Source organism: Coffea arabica, chromosome 3e (assembly GCF_036785885.1).
Source record: "Coffea arabica cultivar ET-39 chromosome 3e, Coffea Arabica ET-39 HiFi, whole genome shotgun sequence".
Classification (NCBI taxonomy): domain Eukaryota; kingdom Viridiplantae; phylum Streptophyta; class Magnoliopsida; order Gentianales; family Rubiaceae; genus Coffea; species Coffea arabica.
In genome coordinates, this window is record NC_092315.1 from 22,976,091 (window position 1) to 23,001,703 (window position 25,613).

The 25,613-nt window shown below is 40.0% G+C and overlaps 1 protein-coding gene across 1 annotated transcript; it reads left to right on the plus strand.

Moving 5' to 3' along the window:
• The first annotated feature begins 24,796 nt into the window (after window positions 1-24,796).
• On the plus strand, window positions 24,797-25,276 carry LOC140038449 (uncharacterized). The gene has a single exon (XM_072083806.1). It carries the CDS (start codon window positions 24,797-24,799, stop codon window positions 25,274-25,276), a length of 480 nt encoding a protein of 159 aa, XP_071939907.1.
• Window positions 25,277-25,613: the final 337 nt, after the last annotated feature.

Genomic DNA, 25,613 nt, shown 5'->3' on the forward strand with positions numbered 1-25,613 from the left:
TTGTGAACTTGCCGAGGCGAGTGTGTACTTTATCGCCCTTGTCCTCTCCCTCTTGAATATTCACTACTTGTATATGAATTTGCATGGCTTGAACTTATACTTGAACATGCTTGTAATCGTGAGTATTGAGCGGTAGCATGTACCATACCCTATTCGGGTGGGAGATGCCTCTCAGACCGACTTAGTACTATGACCGATTTTAAGTCGATTGGAGCATTGTCTCATCGACCACTTATACTTATGGGGACGCCCAAAATCCAATGGCTAGCCATTCAACTCAAGCCAGAAAGGGCTTGGTGAACCTTGGGCTCATATACTTGACTTGCTTGGATATACTCGAATAATATCAAAACTTGTTTGACGCTCGGGCCCGGTAGGGGGCGTAACGGTGGACGAAAATTGGTGAAAAGTGGGGTTCTACGTACTTGTTACTTGCTCGGTTGACGGAGTGTCAACACTTGAAAATTGTGGATCAAAATTATCGGTGAAACAGTATGAATATAGCTCATGAGAGCTCCTGTATCCTTTTACGTGTGTTTTACTTCCTATTTGCGCATTAAATGAAATTTCATGTTAAGTGGGTTCCAAGTGTGATATTTGATTTAAATTTTACTACTTGCTTGCTTGCTTGATTTTTCTGGACTCACTGAGCGTTAGCTCATCTCTTTAAATTGTTTTCCTTAACAGGTTTGGAAATGGAAGTTGGGAACTCTAGACTAGCGACTTTAGTTGAAGCTAGTGAACCTTTTGTATGTTATTGGAGACTTTTAAAGTGTAAATTTTGTTATACATAGGTATTTTGAATTGTAATGGTAATAGTAGCCTTGGGAGTTTTGGACTTGTATATTCGAAGTATTTCTTAATTATAAGTTGATGGTTGACTTGCGGTTCTTTATTAAGCTTTAATGAGTGCGTGAGTCCTGACGAGAGTTGGGTAGGCACCTCGCTGATACCCTAGGATTCGTCTTAGGGAGAGGTGGGGGTGTCACATACTTGGTGGAGAAGAACTTGCAATCCTTAATTAGAGATGGTAGATCATCATTTTGGTACGATAATTGGCTGGGTTCTGGTCTGCTTGGAGCTCATAAGATACAGGTTCCCTTGTCGAACATTTGTATTCGCGATTTGTTAAGTAATGACACATGGAAGCTGGATCAAGTACAGGAGGCTCTCACACATGAAGAAAGGTTGCAAATTCAACTCTCTCAGGTTTAACTCTCCCCGAGCAGTGAAATGTTGGTCTGGTGTCCGACAACAGATGGGTGTTTTAAAATAACCTCAGCCATGGACAAGCTTCGACAGCCCTCAAACTCAATGGTGTCTAGGAGGATGATTTAGAGCAAGAGGGTTCCGCTAAGAGCGTTGATTTTTATGTCGCATACGCTCAATGAAATTCTGCGCTTTCCTGATGCCTTGTCAATGCGAATGGAAGTGTAGCTCAAACCATGCAAGTAGAACAAGTAAAATGCCCCTAGGCCCCGTCACACAAGCACGTGCCAAGAGAATGAAGGATGCGCTTCAACTTCTAATTAAAACTGTCCAAGAGCAAGTCGGGAGACCTAAGTCTATAGAAGGTCTTGCGTATGAGGATGAAAGGCAAATCATCTTGTTAGAGGCCTTGTTCAATGAAGGAAGTCATGCTTGAAGGCCACAGACCTCATTGAAGTGGTGTGGTTAATAGCCTAGTTATTTAGGGTTTGAGTATTTAATTAGTAGTAGTTGTTGGACTAGATCAATAAGCTCATGTTGAGCATAGAGCCGAACCAAGAGCTCGTTTGTAAGCTTAGGACGTCCAACTTAGCCTTGCTAGTTTGGGCCGAGAATAGCTAAGGTTAAGGGCCTCACTTGAAGCCTAATCCCTCTTGGTTTCTTACGCCTAGTAGTAGTATAAATAGGGCTATTACTTGTATTATTTTGGCAGATTCTGAATAAACAAAACTTGAACAAAACTTGAGAGTTCTCTCATTGGCTTCTTGTGAGCTTCTCTTGAATATCTTAGACTAATTCCCTAGGATCTTCAAGTTAGACTTATCAATCTAGAATCACACTAGATTGTGGCGTCATCTACCTCATACCAAGGTTTGTTAGCCACGTGATTAACGGGTCAACGTTCATCCATCCCCCTCGCGTGTTTCGATTCCTCTAGATCCTGTACGCTTGTCTCTTACGGGTTTCGTCACAAGTTGGCAATGTTCATATCAGTTGGTAATCAGAACTAGTCAAAGAGGTATCACGTTATATCCTTTTTATTTTTTTGAGTCATTTTTTATCCCTAATATTCGCTGCTAGGTCATTAGGGTTTTGTGTCAAATCGTGGGGAGGGTTTTTGTGAAGTCCAAATTTTATTTCATGTTGGTATGTGCTGTCCGAATTTTTCCAGAATTGTTTCAGTATTTTCGTGTGTTTTTTTCTGCCCAAATTTCATTCTTGAGTCTGTTAGTTTTGTGCTTGAACCGTTAGAGTAAAAAAAAAAAAAGAGTCACGTACCTTATTTTAGTGTTCAAGTTATTGGAATTTTCTATTGAGTAGTGTTGAATTCTATTTTACCTATTTCTTGAGTTTGGTTGTTGTTCTTGCAAATCTTGGACACCACAATATAATTTGGGGAAGTTCTTGAGCTTCTTGAACAAGATTCTTGAAGTTCTTGGTCCACCAAGACTTGTTTTGAAAGTTCTTGAAACAATAAATCAAGAACTAGGGTTTTCTTGAAACTTGCATAACCTTTCATCCGTTCCTTGATCTTGTTTTCTTTGAAGAGCAAAATCTCGAACAAAGCACAAAGAAAGAAACGAAAAAGGCAAAAAAAAAGAAGAAGAGAAGGAATCTGCTCTCACACAAAGGAAATCAGGTTTCCAAATCTTAATTGGTTTCCAAATCTTGAGTTTCCAATTCTTGATTGGTTTCCAAATCTTGATCAATTTCCAAATATCCCAACAGACCTATCCAGCCCCAAAAGCACCCAAATCAGTGTCCAAAACCAAACCTAAACCGCCACAAACACCTTGGCCAAACCGCCTTTGAATTCTTGAGTTTCCCAAGTCAGTTGAGCTAGTTTTTGCAAACCGATTTGACTGAAATTTGAGGACTGATTCGTACATTATTTGAGCACCCTAAAAGCACCATTTACCCTCCAAAATACTGACCAGAAACTCAGCAAAAAAGTAGCTCAAAAAGTTCTAGATTCGGGTAGAGTATTTCTAAGATTCTAAATTTCAGCTTTTGAGTCTTGTGTTGTCTCTTGTGTCGATCATCTTAGAGTTGTTTTCTACAGTATTTGAGTCATAAAACAGCATCTCAAGTGTGTCATAAACCTGAATTTGTTCCAGTTTTACCCTTGCTTCATTCTTGTTTGATTTGTGATTGAGCGTTGACATTGAAGCTTCTTGGAGGAAATTTTCTGATTTCTTCAAGAGGAGCAAACAAAGGCCAATAAGTATTATTTGTGAGATCACTAGAGTGAATAATTTTTTAGTGAAACACGAGTGTTGAGTGTAAACACGTAAGGGAGCGTGAAAGGAAATATATCCTTGTTTCTTTACTAACTCCTTTTGCAGGTTACCCTAGCATGGATTCTCACACTTTTGACAATAAACTTAACATGGAGGCCTTGATGAGTGTGTTCCAATGGAGGCTGGACATTTCCCTTGAAACAGTACATGAACGTATGGATCAACTTGAGAACCATCAACTAAGAAGTAATTTGAGGGAAGTAATAGGGATGAATCCGGACCTACTCATGAGGGAGAGGAGTATGACCGACGGCCTAGGTATGCTCAAAGGGACCAAAGGAGGAATGACAATGCACTCAAAGGGATCAAAATCAAAATTCCTTCAATCCAAGGGAAATCCGACCCGGATACATACTTGGAGTAGGAAAAGCGCATTGAGATGGTCTTCGAATGTCAAGATTATAGGGATGACCAAAAGGTGAAACTTGCCACCCTTAAATTCATGGATTATGCTATCATTTGGTGGGACCAAATGCGACTTAGCTGAAGGAGATATGGAGAACCAGCTATGACAACATGGCATGAACTTCGCAGGTTGATGAGGAAAAGATTCTTCCCAAGTCACTACCACCGAGACCTTTATCAGAAGTTACAAAACTTGAATCAAGGTTCTCAAAGTGTAGATGATTATTTCAAGGAGATGGAAATAGCCATGCTACGTGCGGATGTTGTGGAGGACAGGGAAGCGACAATGGCAAGGTTTTTAAGTGGATTGAGACCAGAGATTGCTGAGGTGGTTGAACTGCACCACTACGTAGAGATCACAGACATGGCAGATAAAGCTTCCAAGGTGGAACGCCACCTCAAGAGGAGAGGTACTACATGACTAACTAGTACACCAGTTAGTTCCAATTGGAGATCATATCCACCCAAGAAGAGGAGAAGCCAACTATGAGAGCTTCGGATGGAGCTTCGCGGATTGAAGCTAAGGCTGAGGGCTTCAAAAAGGAAACCAAGGCAGTGAATAACACCTTTAAGGCCCGTAACCGTTAGATCAAGTGCTTCAAATGTCAAGGGTTTAGCCACATTGCATCTCAATGTCCAAACCAACGAACTATGGTCTTGCTTGAAAATGGTGAAGTGGTCACGGATGAAGAAGATGGCTATGAAGGGATGCCCCCTTTGGAAGAGGATGAAGCCGACTCTAGTGAAGAGCTACTAGCAAATGAGCAGCTGGGATTGGTGGTTCGAAGAGTGTTAGCTACTCAAATTAAGGAAGAAGATGGCCAACAAAAGGAAAATATTTTCTACACGTGTTGTCACATTTTTTTTCCAAAAACTTCTTTTTATTCAAATAAAGTGGAAGTACAAAGCTTGGTGTTGTGAAACACCTCCCATCCTAGCGAGTAGCCATTCGTGGATGTTTGGTAAATCTAAATCGACCTATCCCTAATCTATCAACTTGACACAAGCCCCTCACCCTTCTTGGCAGGGATTGGAAGGAAAGAAATAGACAAAAACTATGTGATATGCTCCCTACTCCCGCCAATGCAGCAGCCATTGCATTCCTTTCCCGAGGAGTGCAATGGTAACAGGCCACCGTCGGAGAGACTTGACGAATACGACGTAGGATAGCCCGCACGGAAATCGGCGTACCCCCCTTTTGCTATATTGCTGCAAGAAGGACCTTCGAATCACCCTCAACCATGATTGAATCATACCCAAGCAATCGACACAACTCTAACCCCGTACACAGCGCCCTAGCCTCCATCTGTAGTGACGTTACATCTCTGTATAGCTCAGCAAAAGCAAAGAACAAGCGACCCTTCGAATCTCTCAGCACCCCGCTCCCCCAGCCTGGGAGGTTGACGTAACCGACCCATCAAAATTGAGTTTCAAAGAGTCCATCGGCGGGCAAACCCAGCGGATATACGCGCTTGGATGGGAAGAGGAATCTGACCAAGGCCCCGAACCATCTCGAGCCAGGTACGACCTAGCGTGCGTCTGGGGAGGCATGGAAACTGAAGACCAACAAGGTCACGGAAGTCGTCCAAAATCCTGGTGGACAGAGTCGGAATCGAGGGGACCTGTCCGTCATAGACATACAGGCACCTCGCTCGCCAGAGATGCCACAAAATGATGGCTGGCCCCACCCATAATACCATCTTAGAATCCAGTGAGTTGATGGAGCAATCCACCAACATAAACACCGATCACGTACATTCCCGCCGTGGGACGAGAACCCAAATGGCACTTCAAATAGCCTCCACTCCTGCATGGGGACATCCTCTAGAGAGAAAATATGCTGTAGCGTCTCAAGCTGAGGATCCCTACAACAGAAGCACCGAGACGGGCCGTGGACATTTAACTTTAAGAGCACATCCGCAACCGGCACTGTGGAATGCATCACCCGCCATAGCAAACAAAAGAACTTCAAAGGTAGCCCTATCGCCCACAATTGTTTAAAGACCCAATTAAAGACCCATGAGCCAGCAGATGGTGGCTCCAGCAATTGCCTAGCGGATTTCGTAGTAAACCACCCTAATTGCGTGGCAGCCTAAAGGAGAACGTCTTGTTCACCCTCCTGCGAGCACAAGACCAGCCCCACAATCTGTTTTAGGATGTGATCCGACAGGATCTCCTTCAACCTCCCAAAATCCCAGCGTCCATGAACGAGGTACTGAGAGAGAACTTCATCCCCAACAAGGTGAGGGAAATGCCACGCCAGAGGGCCTTCCCCCACCCAGTTGTCCCACCAAAAAGACACCTGCCATGCTACCAGATCCCATGTGGCCTGCGGCTCTACCACTTGCCGTGCCCACAACATTCTTCTCCATGCATCCGAGTCCCCCGCCTTGCCCTGCACTTGGTTGGGATGAAGTGTGACTTCAGCAGCCACGCCAGCCTGCGTTCCCTCCAAACCGTCGTCCGAAATCATCTCCCATTCCTCCTCGCATACAAGGTTAGCCAGCCGATCAATTTCCCGCACAGCCACAGTGTGTATCGTCGCGTCAATCATCTGCTCAACCACGCCAGAGCAGCCTACCCTAGCAGCATCTTCTGCCTCCATCCGCACTAGCGTGGGAGGGGAGTCAAGCCCATCCTCCCCGTAAAATCCACCAATTGCTGCCGCTGCACGCAATTTCTCCTCGGAGCCCCGTCGCGATTGCTCGCTGCTAGCATCCAACCTGGTAGCGTCGGGCTTTGCCACAGTCGCAGCCACCTACTAGTATAGTTGTTCCTCCACGGGTAGAGCCTCGGTCGTGTCCTCCATCACCATAGCCACCATAGCGGCGTCACCCATAGCCGCCCCATCAGCATTGTCCTTGCCCACAGCAGGTGCTGGTGCCGTATCAGTCGCACCACCACCACCCCCCGCAACAAGGGTCTCCCGCTGCCGAAAGACCTGCGCCTGCTTCATCCTCAATCCAGGACGAGGACCCAGCGGTTCCATCTTCAAAGGAGGGTTCCTAATCCTGCACTCCTCTATGGTATGACCCTGATGAAAGCAATGGCTGCAATATTTGGGGAGCGATTCCGGGATCAGAGGTTGCTAGAAACCCGGCTTGTCACCATACGAAATCCAAACCCTGCTTGGCAAAACATGCGTCAAATCCACCTCGATACAGACCCTAGCCACGCTTGGTCGAGACTCCCGCGCCGTTGCAGATCCACGCACAAAGGCTGACCCAAACACGCAACTATAGGGAACAAGTACTCCTTCTGGAACAGATGGATGGGAAGTTTTGGCAACGCAAAACACACCCACGCCACCGAAGCTTCCCTATCCACATGGAAATCTATTGTCCACTTGAACACCCTCATGGGGACTTCATGGACATACCAAATATTTTTTGCCCACACTCTGTAGTAATCTGCTTCATTCTCCAATCGAATCAGAACATGTCTGCGATCCAATAATCCAAGCGAAACTGCACCTTTCAAATCCAATGCGTGGAAGAACTTCCGCAAGTCCTCTATGAGCGGACGGCCCCTGGAAAACTTCCCTACTAAGGCGAACTGAAAAGGAGTCGCGGCTCTCTCTATGTCTGCCAACGAAATACTCATAGCCGGCTCACCACGATGTGTAGATGTAACAGCTTGTGACCTTGACCCCGGCTGAGCAGAAGCTGCACGCAACGCAAACAACTTTGATTCGAACTCCACCGCTGGTGGGGCAGAAACAACCGCTGCGAAAGATGGTTTCCCTTCCCCCACGTGGATGGACGTGCGGCCATGGTGGCCAGCAGCCCTAGCAGCAACCACACCTCTGCAAAACAAAACCCTAAAATGCTAAAAAGGAAACCCTAAGACCGAGAGCTTGATACTCAAACCTAAAGTTATTTCTATTTTTTCCTCCTTCACTCTCTTTGACACTTTCCCGAACTTTTACCTCAAATCACGCGTTGTCACATAAAAAACAAGGTGTGTAGTCTTATAATTGATCCCGAGAGTTGTACAAATGTAGCAAGTGCAATGTTAGTGGAAAAGGCTTCACTTCCTACAATCAAGCATCCACGTCCGTATAGGCTCCAATGGTTGAATGACAGTAGAGATGTACGAGTCACGAGACAAGTAGTGATTCCCTTCCGCATTGGTCGGTATAAGGATGAAGTCCTTGTGATGTGGTGCCAATGCAAGCTACTCATGTACTATTGGGGAGACCATAGTAATATGACAAGAGAACTAGCCATGACGATTTCACTAATAAGTATACTTTCATGCATTGTAAAAGGAAAGTTACACTTGTTCCTCTCACTCCTAAACAAGTGCATTAGGATCAAGTTAGATTGCAACAAGAAAGTGAGGAACAAAAGAAAGTGAAGAGGGCCGAGAAAAATTAGGGGAAAAAGGCAATAGATGATTCAGCCCTAGAGAGAAAAAATGAGAGAAAACAAAGCATGTTTGCAAAAGCCAGTGATGTGAAGAGAGCCTTACTTTCTCATCAACCTCTACTTGTGTTAGTATCCAGAGAGGTTATGTTCGCTTCGAACGATTCTACTAACTCTTTACATCCCTGTGTTATGTCTTTGTTGCAGGAATTTGAGGACATGTTCCCTGAGGAAATCTCGGATAAACTACCTCTAATCCGTGGCATTGAGCATCAGATAGACCTCATTCCAGGAGTACCATTACCCAACAAAGTTGCTTATCGCATGAGTCCAGAAGAAACCAAGGAACTTCAGAGACAGGTGGACGAATTGCTTAAGAAGGGTTGGACGCGTGAGAGCTTAAGTCCTTGTGTAGTCCCCGTGATCTTGGTACCAAAAAAGGATGGAAGCTTGCGCATGTGTGTGGATTGCAGAGCCATCAACTCTATAACGGTAAAGTATCATCATCCTATACCTAGGTTAGATGACATGCTAGATGAACTAAATAGAGCTGTAATTTTCACAAAAATTGACTTAAAAAGTGGATACCATCAAATTCGCATAAAAGAGGGTCATGAATGGAAAATAGCTTTTAAAACAACTTATGAATTGTATGAATGGTTAGTTATGCCCTTTGGTTTATCTAACCCCCCTAGTACATTCTTGAGGCTAATGAATCATGTTTTACGCCCTTTTCTTAGTAAATTTGTGGTAGTTTATTGTGATGACATCTTGATCTATAGTAAAAATCTTAACGAGCATGTGGAGCATTTACATGTTATTTTATGTGCCTTGCGCCAAGCAAGCTTGTATGCTAACTTGAAAAAGTGTTCTTTTTGCACTAATCAATTGATTTTTCTAGGGTTTGTTATTAGTGCATAGGGAATACAGGTAGATGAAAGCAAGGTGAAAGCCATCCAAGAATGCCCTACACCAAGAACTATGAGTGAGGTGAGGAGCTTTCATGGGTTAGCCAGTTTTTATAGGAGATTTGTGCGAGATTTTAGCACAATTACTGCCCCATTAACTATAGTCATCAAGAAGAACGGCGCGTTTCATTGGGAAGTTGACCAAGATAAGGCGTTTCAATTACTTAAACACAAACTCACACACGCACCTGTACTTTCTTTGCCTAGTTTTGACAAGATGTTTGAAATTGAATGTGATGCTTCAGGTGTTAGCATTGGAGCTGTGCTAATGCAGGAGGGTAGGCCGATTGCCTACTTTAGCGAGAAGCTAAATGGAGCAGCCTTGAACTACTCAACCTATGACAGGGAGTTATACTCCTTAATTAGGGCTCTCGAAACATGACAACATTACTTGAGAGCAAGGGAGTTCGTTATTCATACTGATCATGAGTCACTCAAGCATTTGAAGTCACAACAAAAGTTGAACAAGAGGCATATGCGATGGATTGCATTTGTTGAGACTTTTCCATATGTGATCAAGTATAAGGCAGGTAAAACCAATGTGGTAGCTGATGCCTTGTCATGCAGGTATTCCCTACTTACTTTGCTCGATACTAAGCTGCTTGGTTTTGAAACTATCAAGGAATTGTATGCAAGGGATCAGAATTTTAGTGAATGTTATGCGCAGTGCTTGGAGTCTAAATTGGATCACTTATTTGTACATGATGGTTACTTATTTCGGGTTGATAAGTTGTGCATTCCTCAGTCTTCTATCCGATTATTGCTAGTCAATGAAGCATATTCAGGAGGTTTAATGGGACACTTTGGTGTTGCAAAGACTTTGGCTGTTTTCCAGGAGCATTTCTATTGGCCAAAGATGAGGAGAGACGTGGAACGTGTGGTTGGTCGATGCATTGTGTGCCATAAATCTAAGTCTAGGACTCAACCATTCGGTTTGTATGCTCCTTTGCCTATTCCTACTACACCTTGAGTTGATATTTCTATGGATTTTGTGCTTGGTTTGCCTAGGTCTAGGAAAGGTCACGATAGCATATTCATTGTAGTTGACAGGTTTTCTAAAATGGCTCATTTCGTTGCTTGTCACAAAACGGATGATGCAACTTATATTGCTGATTTGTTCTTTCGTGAGATAGTTAGGTTACATGGCATGCCTAGAACTATTATTTCTGATAGGGATGTTAAATTTCTTAGCTATTTCTGGAAGACTTTGTGGGAAAACTTTAGTACTAAATTGTTATTATCTACTTCTAGTCACCCACAAACCGATGACCAAACGGAAATTGTTCATAGGACTTTATCTACCTTGTTGCATGCCATCATTAAAAAAAATATTAAGTCTTGGGAGGAATATCTTCCTCATGTTGAATTTTCCTATAATCGAACTGTACATAGTGCTACACAACTCTCACCTTTCGAAGTTGTGTATGGATTCAACCCGTTAACTCCTTTGGATTTATCACCCTTACTTTTGTCTGAGCGTGTGAATCTAGATGGACAAAAAAAGGCAGATTTTGTGAAAGCACTACATGAGAAGGTGCGTCTCAACATTGAGCAACGTACGAGTCAATACGCGAAGCAACCAAATAAGGGAAGGCGCCAAATGATCTTTGAAGCTAGTGATTGGGTATGGTTGCACCTTAGAAAAGAACGGTTCCCAGCTCAGAGGCATAGCAAGCTACTTCCTAGAGGCGACGGTCCATTCCAAGTTCTTGAGCGTGTTAACAGCAATGCTTACAAACTGGATCTCCCAAATAAGTATGGCTCTGTGAGTGTTACATTCAATGTTGCTGATCTTAGCCCTTTCCTCGCAGATGAAGATGCAGATTTGAGGATAAATCCTTTTCAAGAGGAGGGGACTGATGCGAATGGAAGTGTAGCTCAAACCATGCAAGTAGAACAAGTGAAGGTGCCCCTAGGTCCCATCACACGAGCACGTGCCAAGAGAATGAAGGATGCGCTTCAACTTCTAATTAAAACTGTCCAAGAGCAAGTCGGGAGGCCTAAGTCTATAGAAGGCCTTGCGTATGAGGATGAAAGGCAAATCATCTTGTTAGAGGCCTTGTTCGATGAAGGAAGTCATGCTTGAAGGCCACAGACCTCATTGAAGTGGTGTGGTTAATAGCCAAGTTATTTAGGGTTTGAGTATTTAATTAGGAGTAGTTGTTGGACTAGATCAATAAGCTCATGTTGAGCATAGGGCCGAACCAAGAGCTCGTTTGTGAGCTTAGGACATCCGACTTAGTCTTGCTAGTTTGGGCCGAGAATAGCTAGGGTTAAGGGCCTTACTTGAAGCCTAATGCCTCTTGGTTTCTTGTGCCTAGTAGTAGTATAAATAGGGCTATTACTTGTATCATTTTGGCAGATTCCGAATAAACAAAACTTGAGAGTTCTCTCATTGGCTTCTTGTGAGCTTCTCTTGAATATCTTAGACTAATTCCCTAGGATCTTCAAGTTAGACTTATCAATCTAGAATCACACTAGATTGTGACGTCATCTACCCCATACTAAGGTTCGTTAGCCATGTGATTAACGGGTCAAGGTTCATCCATCCCCCTCGCGTGTTCCAATTCCTCTAGATCTTGTGCGCTTGTCTATTATGGGTTTCGTCACAAGTTGGCTACGTTCGTATCACTCGTGGCAATTCGAATTCAAGCTATCTTCGAAGTGCCCTTTTTGTGACAATGGGGATGGGCTCACTCATTGTTTCGTTGGTTGCCAAGTTTCAGAGCAGGTGTGTAAGCAAATGGAACTACAACTGAATCTCAAAATTTCGCCAACAAAAGAAGTGATGCTTAAGCTGCATAGTTGGTGGAAGAATTCTTCGGGGAAGTCCGCAAAGGCAGAGTTGGCTCAAATAGTTCCATTGTTCATCTACTGGGAACTTTGGAAAGCTAGGAACAAAGCCATCTTTGAAGACTACAGAATGACTGTGGCTCAAATTGTAAACCAAGTGCTCTAGCTGCTACACTCGGTGTTTTTGGCCCATCCTTTCGAGATAGAGTCACTACTAGCTCGGTCCTCTGCGATTGAGTTTCTTGTCATCCCTTGCAAGTTTGAAGCCTACAAAATGTCTGGTTCAAGCATGGTCCTCACTAGAAGTTCCATATGCCAAATTGAACATCGACAAATCTTCATTTGGGAATCCAGGTGACTCAAGAGGTGGAGGCATTATTAGAGATTCACAAGGCCATGTCTTGGGGGCATTCTCATCTTTCTATGGATTTCAAACAAACATGAAAGCCGAAGCTATGGCTCTGTTGGAAGGCATTTTGTTTAAAATCAAAGTACTTAGGTTTCTCAAGCGTAAATTGTTAAGTTTACAGGTTCATTTCTTTTAAATTAATTTTCTTTCAAAATAAATGATTGTTTTCGTATTACTGAGATTTTCATCATTGTTGTGAAAATAAAATATTCTTTAATCTGTTTCATGGTCTCATTTGTCTCTTTGGATTTATCAAATGGCAATCCCTGTGATTTATTGAAATTGCCTGGATACCAAATTTCATATTTGATAAGCATTGGAAGTTAAGAAGATTTGATGTAGTTTACAGGGCAAAGTTGAGTTTTGCTACATCGAGGATTTATCAAATGGCAATCCCTGTGATTTATTGAAATTGCCTGAATACCAAATGTCTTATTAGTATTGGAAGTTAAGGAAACTTGACACAGTTCACGGAGTAAAGTTGAGTTTTCACTGCATCAAGGAAAAACGTTCAAATGCTCATGTTTACATATTTCTTGAAAGTAGGATTGATCGGATGGTGGTGGCGTTATCTATCATTATGATTATTTATTTTTTGCAGGTCCAATGGTCAAATAACAAAACTGGGGCAAATTTTTTATATAATTATGGAATGTCACATGAGAATTGAATATTCACGGTTCGGACCGAATAAGAGGTGAATCAAAGTTTTAAAAAGGAGCAACAATGCCATAATTCAAATCGAATGATCGGTTGTATAGTAATTGGTTGAAACTGGGGCAAATTATTATTGAAAAGATTCACCCGATCAAAAAATTCAAATTTAATTTCTTGTTGGTGAGTCTTAGCGTCCGCCACGCACCTTTCTACCCCATTTCTTGGAGCGTAACCGTGTCTCTCCGCGCATCTTTTTCTAATTATGTCAATTTACTTTGCTTGACCGTTTATATTTCGTTGGGATCGGGTTTTATCTCACCAACCTCGGCAGGACCGGATTTTTTCCCGCTGACCGTTTATATCACGTTGGAACTGGGTTTTATCCCACCAACCTCGGCAGGACCGGATTTTATCCCGCTGACCGTTCATATCACGTTGGGATCGGATTTTATCCCACCAACCTTGGCAAGACCGGGTTTTATCCCACTGACTGTTTAGATCACGTTAGGATCGAATTTATCCCACCAATCTCGGCAGGATCGGGTTTTATCCCGCCGACCGTTCATATCACATTGGGATCTGGTTTTATCCCACCAATCTCGGCAGGACCGGATTTTATCCCACTGATATTTTCATGTTTCAATTCAAGACAGAATACTACAGGTAAGTATTTGGTGTCTACGTCTTTGTCTCAGGTTTCTTCAAAATTCAGACAAAGAGGGGCAAGCTGTAGATACCAAAAATTTCATTTATTTAATTCAATGTTAGCTTTATTTTATTATTCTTATTTTGTTTTATTTTATTGATTAAATGATAATTAGTATTCATTTTTGCTTAATTTCATAAATTAAAGTTCATAATTTTTATTTTTAAGATATTTTTGCATTAAAATTTTGAAATGGAAAATTTTCACAAAATATGTGTTAATCATCTTAGATTCAATTTACTTTTTTAAATGAAAATTATGCAATAGGAATTAACATTTTTTTATTTATTTTGTTTACCTAAATTGTTTTGGAAAATGTATAATAAATAAATGAAAAAAGAAGACAAGTGTATTAGGGGGATAGTAGCCAAGTGGAGCACATGCAATAGGGACAAGTGTTCCTTTATTTCTTTGAGAATACAACACCCAAAAAATGAGGTGTTATGACACTTGAGAAGCTTAGAAAAATTGGAAGGAAAAGAAAAAACAAAACAAAAGAAGCAAAAAGGAAGGCTTTGGAAGCGAGGGTTTTGGGAGAGAAGAAAAAAAGAAAAACCGAGGGGAAAAGGAAGGGGGGAGACGAAAAAAAAGGAAGCAAAGGGAAGAAGCAAGAAACACGAAGGGAAAAACAAAAAGGGACCGAAAGGGGAAAGAGAAGAAGAGAGAGTTGTGAAGAAAAGCTTCGGCTGGAGGGAAAAGAAAGACAACCAGAGAAGGAAAAAGGGTTTTTGCCGTGAAGAATGAAGGAAATCTGAGGTTTCGGAAAAACAAAAAAGAAACAAGGGGAGAGAGCTACGGGTTTGGAGAAGAAAAAGGGCGGCGGACGAAAAGGTCTAGGGGCTGGAAAAACAAAGAAGAAACAAGGGTTTTGGGGAGAGGAAAAAGTGAGGAACCGAGAGACAAAGGGAGGAGCTTCGGGAGAGTTGGGAAGCAGAAAAACCAAACAGAGAAAAAGCAACAAGAGAGTGAGATATAGACTGAGAGGGAGAGATTGAGAGAGTTTCGGGAGAAGAGAAACCCAGCAAAAGAAAAGAAAAAGCTGCGAACGAGAGGGTAACTGGAACCAGTAGCAGCTACGGAGCAGAGGAAGAACCCATCGCCACCATCATCGTCTTCAACCATCACTGGAAAAGCATGGGTTTGGTAGCAAGTTATCTGCTGTTAATCTATCCCCTTATTTTTGGTTGTACAACCTTATATGCTTGAACCGAAACTTGGAAACAAAGTCTAGTATGTGAATAGATTTCCGGATGGTGATGATACAGTTGCAGAAAGTTTATTTCCAGTTTTGCATGTTCTTTCTTTCTGAATTTTTGTGTTTAAGTCTAAGAATTTTATGTTGAAGAGTGAAGAATATTTGATGATCTTGTTGCTTTGGATCAATTTGGGTTTGGTTGAGATGTTAGTTGTCCATTTGAGACTGTGTTTGAGAACCACATTGGAGAACTCCGAATTGCAGAAGCATTGTTGCTGAAGAAGAAGGCTTTTCGTAGCTTTGCATGAAATGCTTTTTCAAAAATTTGCCTTTTGACCCCTGAATTTTGGTTTAATGCTACCATGGCCTAAAAATTGGAAAAGTGAATCATTTATGTCCCTTTAACATGATACTTTTCTTTGGTATGCCTTAATATGCTTTTTGGACAGATTATATGTAAGTTTTAGGAAGAAATTTGAAGTCTAATAATTTTTTATAGATTTATAATTTTTTATTTGGGTTTTTGCAAAAGATTTAGGTAATTCTTTTTGTTATTTAATTTTAGCAAATGGAACAAGTGGGTTTTGATTCATTTTTGTGAAGTTTAGCATTTGGTTTGGGTAGGCTTCATCTTAAGCCCTTAGCTTTATTTTAGACCCTTAATATTTGTAATGGTAATGATTTGACCCCTCAAGCTTCTTTAATTCTTTCAATTGGGTCCTCACTTGTTTAAATTTGTTGAATAGGGGTCGTTTACTTTCAGTTGAGTGATTAGTTTGATTCAATTTCATGTTTATCTCCATTTCGTGTCATTATTTGTTAATAAAGTGATGCCTTGACCCCTTTTTATTGTTTTGGAGGGTAAATAAGAAAATTGCATTTCATTAGACAACCAATTCAAGGGAGGTACACTTTACTCCTTTATTTTATTTTATTTGATCCTATGTGCTCCTATGTGATTTTATGTGTGTAATTGCATGATTTTTTAATGTTTTATTTTTTTCATTTATATATTTATTTAGTCACTTTATTTGTTTTAATTTTGCGTATTTATCTTAATTTAATTTTTGATTATTTGAAAGGCATTTAATGTCAAAATTGTAATAGTTAGGTATTTATGTATTTATTTATTTTATTTCCCCTTTAGATTGTAGTTAGGGCCCCCCAATGTAATAGTTAGGGCTTTATTTGCTTTATGTGTTTTGCATGCTTGTGTGTTACGTGTTACTTGCTTTCTTAGGATCTTGCATCTAGATATCATGCTTATGTGTTATGTGTTTTATGTGTTTATTTGCTTTATTATGTTTTATATGTTTTATTAGACCATAATAAATGCATGACGTCACCACACTAGTCCAACGCTAGTTGTGGTCCCTTTTACGATTCCACGCTAGTCCAACGCCGGTTGTGGCCCTTTTCCCGATTTCTCACTAGTTTAACGCTAGTTGAGACCCCTTTTTCCGATCTCACTAGTCCAACGCTAGTGAACTTAGAGACATGGGTTAGTCCAGCGCTAGACCCTTAGGAACCAACCACGCGTTAGATCATATTGTGTGACAAATCACTACATTTTCCTTATATGTATATTTTTCACTTCTTAGGGTCTTTTATCATTTTGCATGACATTTTCCTTATATGTATATCCCTTATCCCATATTTCCCTCTATATAACCCTATGTGTGAGACATGACATTAGCCTTGCATTTCATATAAGAAAATTAGAGATAGGTTGGTACATTTGCTTGATTAGATTAGGAAATACTGCTCGAATATGGGATATGGACGAGTTTGGCTTTCTAGCCTTAGCACGCTCGTATTCCCTCTATAAAAGGGAAAATTTAGTCACGAATCTTAGTTCCCCGCACTAGTTATGATGCATTCCTTTAGAACATGTATATTTGTATATTATTATTTTCTTTTCTTTTCTTAGAGTTTCATAATTTTGCATATTCGTGACCTCTTCAAAGAGTCACTCTTGGGCATCACAATTAATGTGATTTGCACCAATTAAGTTTTGAAGAGATATTCCGACCCCCCGATATCCTCCTAGGTTTAGGTTTGCATTCATGTAGTAACGTCCAAATGTGATAAATTTTTCGGTTAAATTAAGAAAATTTTTGACTAAATCACGCAACTAGTTTTGGCTAGGTTGAAAGGGTGCCTTGGATTTTATCCTTGCCTTCCCTTTCTTCAAATGTGACTCCCGATCCCCTTTCTCTTGATTTTTGCAGATTTGGAGTCGTTTAAAAAGGTTTTTCTCAACTTTTTATTTAAAATTCATTTTAAGTGATTTGGTACACCTTAACTCTATACCAAGCGGCGATTCCTATTTTTTATTAAAAAACCCTTTTTAAACTATTATTTTGGGTCAAAATCGTCGCAATTTTTAGTCCCATTTAGGCCCATCATTTTTCTTTATTCATTTTTCTAAAACTCAAAAATCATTTTTCAATCAAAATTAAATCCAAATTCATTTCTTTATTCATTTTCTAATTAAAAATTAATTTTTCTCAAAATTAATCAACAAATTCATAAACACGTTATTTATCTAAGAAATGAGGCGCGACAGCATCATTATGAAGATCCTTATCTGGTGGTTGGCAATGGTAAGTGGTTGAGTAGTTTTAAACTTATATATACTAATTGTGCTATTTGTTGTGTCGGTCCGAATTTGACATTCCATGACAAAGAGCTAATTAGAGAGCTTTGGAGTGCCACCTGGATTTCCCATAAGTTTTATACGAGATGTTTCCTATCTTGGAGGATGTCTTTATTCAAGAGCATTGTGAGGTTGACCAAACGACATGCAATATGGCTCGTAGTCATTCATCTATTTCCAACATTGCTGTCTTTTAAGCGCACTGTCGATTTGAGGACAAATCCTTTCAAGAGGAGGGGAATGATATGATCCGGATCCCCCACTCTAGTCCATGAAGATTTCACATGCTCAAGTTATTCGAGTTTCAAGTTGCGTCGTTTATTTGGTGTTGTTAAGCAACGATTTTAATGTTAATTACCTTGTTAATTTAGTTTTTTATTTGCTTTTGTTAATTCGGCCAGATTGTGTTTCAAGATGGCTCAAGATGGGCCGACTTCTTGTTATTAATTTTAGAAAAATAAGTGATTCCAAATGACATTAGGATTTTTAGACAATTCTAAATCACATTAGGTCTAGAGTCCATGTAAGGCTATAAATAAGCCTAACCTTAAACGTTTTCATGGTCAGAAAAATATACAATTTCGTGAGTTATTTCACTTTCTCTTATCCAAGAGAGCTTCTTTTGAATACTTCAGAGTTTTCTTGAGTTATTTGACCGAACTTATCAATCAAGTACCTCCTTGATTGTGGCGTTCTTCCACATACAATTTGGTTCATTAATTCGATTAGTTACGGGTTGAGATCGTATCAATATTGTTCGTAACTCGTAGGATTATTAGGATCAAACTCGTGACTGTGACGACCCCACTTCTCCTTAGGGCGAACCCTAGGGTTTCGGCTAGTTACCTAATATAAAGAAAAGTCGCTTCCTTCAATAGTCATTCAATTCTACATCATAATATTGTCAAGAGTTACATCAAACTTCCCCAAAATACAACCACCAAAAGTCGGTTAATTCATTTACATCCATAATTGGACCAAAATACAATCAAAGCCAGCTTCTCCAAAATGTTTCCACTTCAAGTTCCTGTTAAGGAAAACAAACTTAAGGGGTGAGCTAATGCTCAACGAGGCGAAGAAAACAGGCAAGCAAGCAAGTACAATGAGCATTAAAACTTATAAAAGAAGGGTAGCCACAATATTCATGCAACTCACAAAAGAAAACAAAAACCAATCAATAAAGGATACAGAAACTCTCAGGAGCTAAATCCACACTGCATTGCCAAAATCTTGATCCAACATTCCCAAATGTTGACACTCTGTCAACCGAGCAAGTAACAAGTCCGTAGAACCCCACTTTTCACCAATTTTCATCCACCGATACACCCCCTACCGGGCCCGTACGTCAAACAAGTTTTTGATATTACTCGAATATGTCCAAACAAGTCAAGTACACGAACCCAAGGTTCACCAAACTCCTCAACCAAACCCTTGCTAGCTTGAGTTGAATTACTAGCCATTGGATTTTGGGGCCCCCAAATTCAAGTATAAGTCAATGAGATTGCTCTCAAATCGACGCCAAGTCAAGCACAAGCACAAGTATAATTGTCAAGTATGAGCAAGTCAATGATCTAGTCACGCAAGAGAGGACGCGTGAGATAAAGTACACACTCGTCTCGACAAGTTTAATTCACATAATCAACAAGAAGCGATTCAAGTATTATGCAACAAGTCATGCACTTGACACTCACCAATTCCAAAAGCAAGCGAGCAAATAAGTCCTTTAATTGTCTGCACCGGGATTTCTTTCGAAATCCTCTTGAACACCTGAGAAAATATCAACCAGCCATCACTAAATGCAAACCACTTTTAGACCAATTTCCCCCTTAATCCATCACTCACGTATACACTAAGTCACTTAGCATACAAGGGAGAAAATTCATTTGTTTAGATAACCAAGAAAACGCATCAAGAGAGGTTTAATCCTTTATAAACCAAGATTCAAAATGAAGGGTTAAAGTCACAAGAGAGCTGGTATCCATCCATTAAATCAAGCTTAAATGGACTAGCAATCTCAAAGGAAAAGTTGGTAGTTCTAAAAGGTACATTCTGTTTGAAACTAGAAATTTTTAGCTTTATGCGACAATACTTGAAAAATCACATCTTGAGTTCCGTAAGTCCAAGAATTGGAAACTTTATACCATTGCAAACCAGATTCAATGTACTAAAACTCTTTAGAAGACACTTTTTTCAGATTCAAATCAGAAACCACTCAAATTTCAGCTCTAACTTGCTGCTTCATTAAAACAGGGCAAAACAGTTTCGATTTTCAGTGAAGTTTGAAAATTTAGCAAAATTCATAGGAATCGAATTAGCCTCTGAAATTTATAACATTTAAAGAAGTTCAAGTCTAGTTTCAAATGCAACAAGCAGAACTCGATTTGGATTTTTTTACACCAAGATACAACAGTTTTATGAAAACTCGATTTGGTTAGGGTTTCAAATATCCTTGCATAACAACCCATAACCACTACTAACTCTTGTATAAAACTAAAGATCAAGGGAAGAAAAATTTGTTACCTCTCCAAAGCTTCTTGAACCCTAGTTAGAACCAAACTTTACACCACCAATCCACCAAGAAATCACCACAAGGTAAGAGCTTTCTTCTAACTAGATCAACTTCCAAAAGTTTGAAGGTGCTGGATGAATTCTTGGAGCAAGATTTGTGGATGAAGTTTTGAGTTTTTCTTCTCCTCTTTTGATCTTCTAGTGTTCGGCCAAATGAGAGAGAAAAGGAGAGGAGATGGAGTTTGAATTGTGATGTGAAGTTGGGAAGAAACTTGCTTTTTCGTGGTTGAGAAGGTCAACTAGGAATAGTAGCTTAATTATGTCATGCACTACTAATTTCCTTCTTGTTTGCTACACTCAAGTACTAATCTTCCAAGGTAGTTTCTCTTGCACCACTAATACTCATTCTTATTAGTCCAAGATTAATTCTACAAATCCCCAATTAGTAGCGCCGGTGCGACTTTTGAAAAATTTTGACGCGTAAGCGATAAAAATATAATTAAGTAAAATTCATGCTAAAATAATAAAATTAAATAATACCAATGCAAATAATTTTAAAATAGGTGAAATTAAGAATAAAAATATGAGTCCTCACAGTGACTCACTCGCACGATCTAGACAACTAACACCGAAGGTTTGGCAGCGGAAAAATTTGACCCTAATAATCCTACGAGTTACGAACAATATTGATATGATCTCAACCCGTAACTAGTCGACTTAATGAACCAAATTGTAGGTGGAAGAGCGCCACAATAAAGGAGGTACTTGATTGGTAAGTTCGGTCGAATAACTTAAAAAAACCCTCAAGTATTCAAAAGAAGCTCTCTTGGATAAGAGAAAGTGAAATAACTCACGAAATTGTATATTTTTCTGACCAAGAAAACGTTTACGGTTAGGCTTATTTATAGCCTTACATGGACTCTATGTGAGGACTCATGTTTTTTTTTATTTCTAAAATAGTTATTTTTATGATTATTTACCCTAGTATTAGTTAGTTATATTATCGTTACAAGAATTTCTTTTAAGTTTCACTTTATCGAGCTCGAATTGGAAGTTCGCATATTTTGAGCCGGAACGGTTAAATGGAGATTTAGTGTTAAAGGAATTACATTGGAGGTTTAGTGCACTAGTGTAACAAACCAGAGAGAAAGCGGAAGTATGATACCCGCGCGCGCGTACTATTCCTAGTTGACTTTTGTAGGATTTTTGGTCACAAATCCCTCAAGCTTCCAAGAGAAGCTTCATAACTCAAAACTCTCTCTCTCCTCACTCCCTAAGCTCGGCCGAAACAGCAAGGAAAAGAAGAAGAGAAGCTCCACTCCATTTCACTTCATCTTGCTTCCATTTCACCTCTCAAATTGCAACCAACTTCAAAACTCCTTGGAGATTTACTTTGGCTTGGTGAAAGGTATCATCTTGGGGAATTTCTTGGAAGTTTGGTGGAGAAATTTTTTGGTTCTTCAAGGGGTAAGAGATACACTTCGATCCTTCCTTTTAATTCAAAGATTTATGGTTGGTTGTGCAAGGGTTTGAACCCTAAGCATGAAACTAGGTAGAGGACTTGAGGAAATTTATTTTTCTTGCTTTTATTGTTAGGCTAACGGACTTGGTGTGACCTCTAGGTAGCTGCCTTAAGGATTAAATTATTGTTTAATGTTGTTTATGTGTTGAATGAGAAGAATTACGGTTAGAAATAAAGAGGGAGTTGAGAGATGAGAGGAACTAGAACTGGCCGAATCTGTCCAGTGCTTTTCGTACCTACCTTTCAAATTTTTGTGGGTTGTTTTGCTGTGAAATTGGTTTATATATGTTTTATAGGGTGTGTAGAAAGTTTCTACCAAAAATCATTTGAATTGGTTGAGCAAAACTTGAAATTTCGAAATTTGAAGAAAACTCGAAAATGTGTTCAGGCAGTCTGAACAATGCCCCTTTGACCGAACATAACTTTTTGTACAAAAGTCAAAATCAAGTTCTATTTGCGGCATTTGAAACTAGACATTTGTAGCTTTCCAATAGTATAAAATTCACTTTCTAGTTCGAACTGAGTGAGCTGTAGTGATTCGGCAAAGTTGCTGTCCTATTTTGATGGTCTATCCGAGAGAAAGGTAGAAGTTGCAACTTGTGGCTTGAATTCGAGTTACTTGTGAACTGATTTTAAAAATGACTTGTTCTGATGAAATGTAGAGTTTTGATTTTAGTTTCCATCTCCACCAACCATTCTCAATTTCAAGTTGTATTGAGTGAGATATGGTTCAATTTCCAAACTGTGTCAAAGCTGGAAATCTGGAAATCTTTCTCTTCTTGCTAGCCGAATGGTTAGGTTTGATTTGGGATGTTTTGTTTCGAAAATCTTGATGTCCATTGCTTTTCAAATGCTTATTAAGTGTTCGTAGAACCTTGGTTTCAAAAATGGATGGAATTGGAGTTGATTTCATGGCGCAAAATGTTTGAAAAAGGAAAAGAAAGCAAGAAGACAGATTTGCTTTAAGAATTTCCTAAACTTTGGTAGTTTTGTTAACTACCTTCCCGTACGATTTTTTATGTGAATTTGATAGAGGAGTAGTCCTCATATGGACGTTGAATTGAACCAAATTTAGTGTTATTCTAAGGCCATTTCGATACCCAAATGATGTCCCGAATTTTACTTTTAAAATCTGGAAATTCACTGTTTAGTAATGAAAATTTACTGAGTTTGAACTGCTATTTCTTGATACTCAAGACTCCGAATTTAGTTCTATTTGTTGCGTTTGAAACTTTGTTAGGAACTCTTATTGTGTTACGAATTTCAAAGGTTAGTTCACTTTTTGTGAATTTTACCGAATTTTCAAAGATTGCCGAAAGACATGACTGAAATTGCCTTGCTTGTTCAGATCAGCCACTTTGAGATGAAATTTGAATGTCTTCCGTTTAGAATCTTGGAAAAGTTCTTCTAGGAACTTTTATAACTTTAAACCTAGTTTCCAATGGTACAAAGTTTTCCAATTTTGGATCTACTGAGTGAAAGATCTGAAATTTCAAAGATTGTCACTTAAAACTGAATTTTACCGACTTGTTGGGAAATGAGTTTTTGGAAACTCTTCCCTATCCTTTGATATTGATTGACCGTTCTAAACTTGATTTCATGGAGGAAACTAGTTTTTCTTGTGTTATTAAACCCCACTTTTGAGTCTCGATTTTCGAGTAATTAAGGCTCTCTTTCATGACATATTCTTAGTATTGTACAAGTGTACAATCTTTCTTGTTAGCAAGGGGTTTGTAAGTAATAGTGTGTCATAGTCAATTATTATTTGCTCAGGCACTCAAGGGGACCTTCAAGAGGATCTCGAAGTCGACGCCTAAAAGCTTGTTTGAGTACTTACTCCCTTATTTTGATTGGTGAGTGTCAAGTGCATGACTTGTTGCAATTATGTGAATTGCTTCTTATGGATGGAATGATTGATAATTGTTGAGTCGAGTGTGTACTTTATCGCACTCGTTCTCTTTCAACTGATTGTACAATTGAATTGCTCATGACTGAATTGTAATTGATTGACTGAATTGAAATTGATTGACTGCATGTCATTGGAGTGAATCTCCTCGACCTATAACTGAATTGGGGGACACCCAAATCTCAATTGACCGACCTTGCGACTCGAGCCAGCAAGGGCTTGGTCGAGAAGCTTGGTAAACCATGAGATAACTGTAAGCTTGATCTATTGAGCGATCTTGCTTGGCCTACTTGAGTAGTAGTGCCTTTTATAGAAGTTCGAGCCCGGTGCGGTGTAATGGTGGATGGAATTGTGAAGTAAGTGGAGTTCTACGGACTTAATGCCAACCCGGTTGACAGAGTGTCATCGCGGGGAGGTATTCGATCGAGCCTGGCGAAGCAAGTGGAACCTAGCTCCTGAGAGCTCCTGTATCCTCATTGAATGTGTTTAATTGAAAATTGTGAATTGCTTGAATGTTACAGCTTTGATTCTCACTTAAATGTTATCACAACCTGAATTATATGTTTTGCATGTTTTCTTGGCCTCACTAAGCGTTAGCTCATCCCATTAGATTTGTTTTCCTTAGCAGGGGCCAAGATGGAAAGAGTTATGGAGAAGTCGACTTGAGGCACTTTTGATTAGGGTTTTAAATGTATTGGACTAGACATCTTTTGGAAGTTGTATATTTTGGGAAAGTGAATGTACTTTGAAACTTGTGATGTAAGATTGAATATTCATGTATGGAAATGACTTCTTGTCTTTATTTTGATTTTGATTTTTAGTCGTTATCCTTTAAATTTGAACTGGAATTGTACTGAGTCCTGGCATGAGTTGGGCGGGCATCCCGCCAATACCCTTTGATTCGCCTTAGGGAGAAGTGGGGGCGTCACACTCTAGACCTAATGTGATTTAGAATTGTCTAGAAATCCTAATGTAATTTGGAATCACTTATTTGCCTGAAATTAATAACAAGAAGTCAGCCCATCTAGAGACACAATCTGGCCGAATTAACTAAAGCAAATAAACAACTAAATTAGCAAGGTAATTAACATTAAAACCCTTGCTTAACAACACCAAATAAACGACACAACTTGAAACTCGAATAACTTGAGCATTTGAGGATTTCAGGCAGTTTATTAGTGAAGCGAATCTCATGGACATTGGTTTTTCGGGTGGCCAGTTTATATGGTGTAATAATAGAAATGGCGTGGCTAGAATTTGGAAACGGTTAGATCGGATCCTGGTGAATGAGGGTTGGTATGACACGGGGATTTCCTTGTCAGTCTCGCACTTGGCCCGGGATCCATCTGACCATGCTCCCCTCCTTATTTCTGTCTCGACGAGGTTGGACAATAAGCCGCGGCCGTTTAGATTTCTTAACGTTTGGGTAGAGTGTGATGATTTCCTAGCTGTTGTCCGCGAGTCTTGGGGGCAACCTTGTTTTGGGTCCCCCATGCATATCCTTTGTCAAAAGTTGAAGCGGCTTAGGGGGGCTATTCAGGTTTGGAACAAGGAGGTATTTGGGGACATTTTTCAGGCTGTCAAGCAGAAGGAAGAGGAGGTGCGGCTTGCTGAGGTTCATATGGAAGAGTTTGATTCAGAGGAAGCTCGGGCGAATCTACACCATGCCTAAGCCCAGTTATGTGCTACCTTGCGGGTGGAGGAGCTTTTTTGAAAACAGAAAGCTCGTGTTAGGTGGCTACAAGAGGGTGATCTGAACACTAAGTTTTTCCACATAGCGGTAAAACAACGGAGGGTGCAGTCAATTATTCATAGGATTAAAAATGAATGCGGGGAATTGTGAGGACCCGAAAATTTTCTAATTTTTTTAGAATATTACTGGACTATTTACATGATTATTCACTCATTTTCTCTCCGAATTATGTATTTCGACCATTTTAAATCCATTTATATGGAACAATGCCTCTTTTATATTTTTAAAGCGTTTTGTCGGAAAAAATTCACTTTTC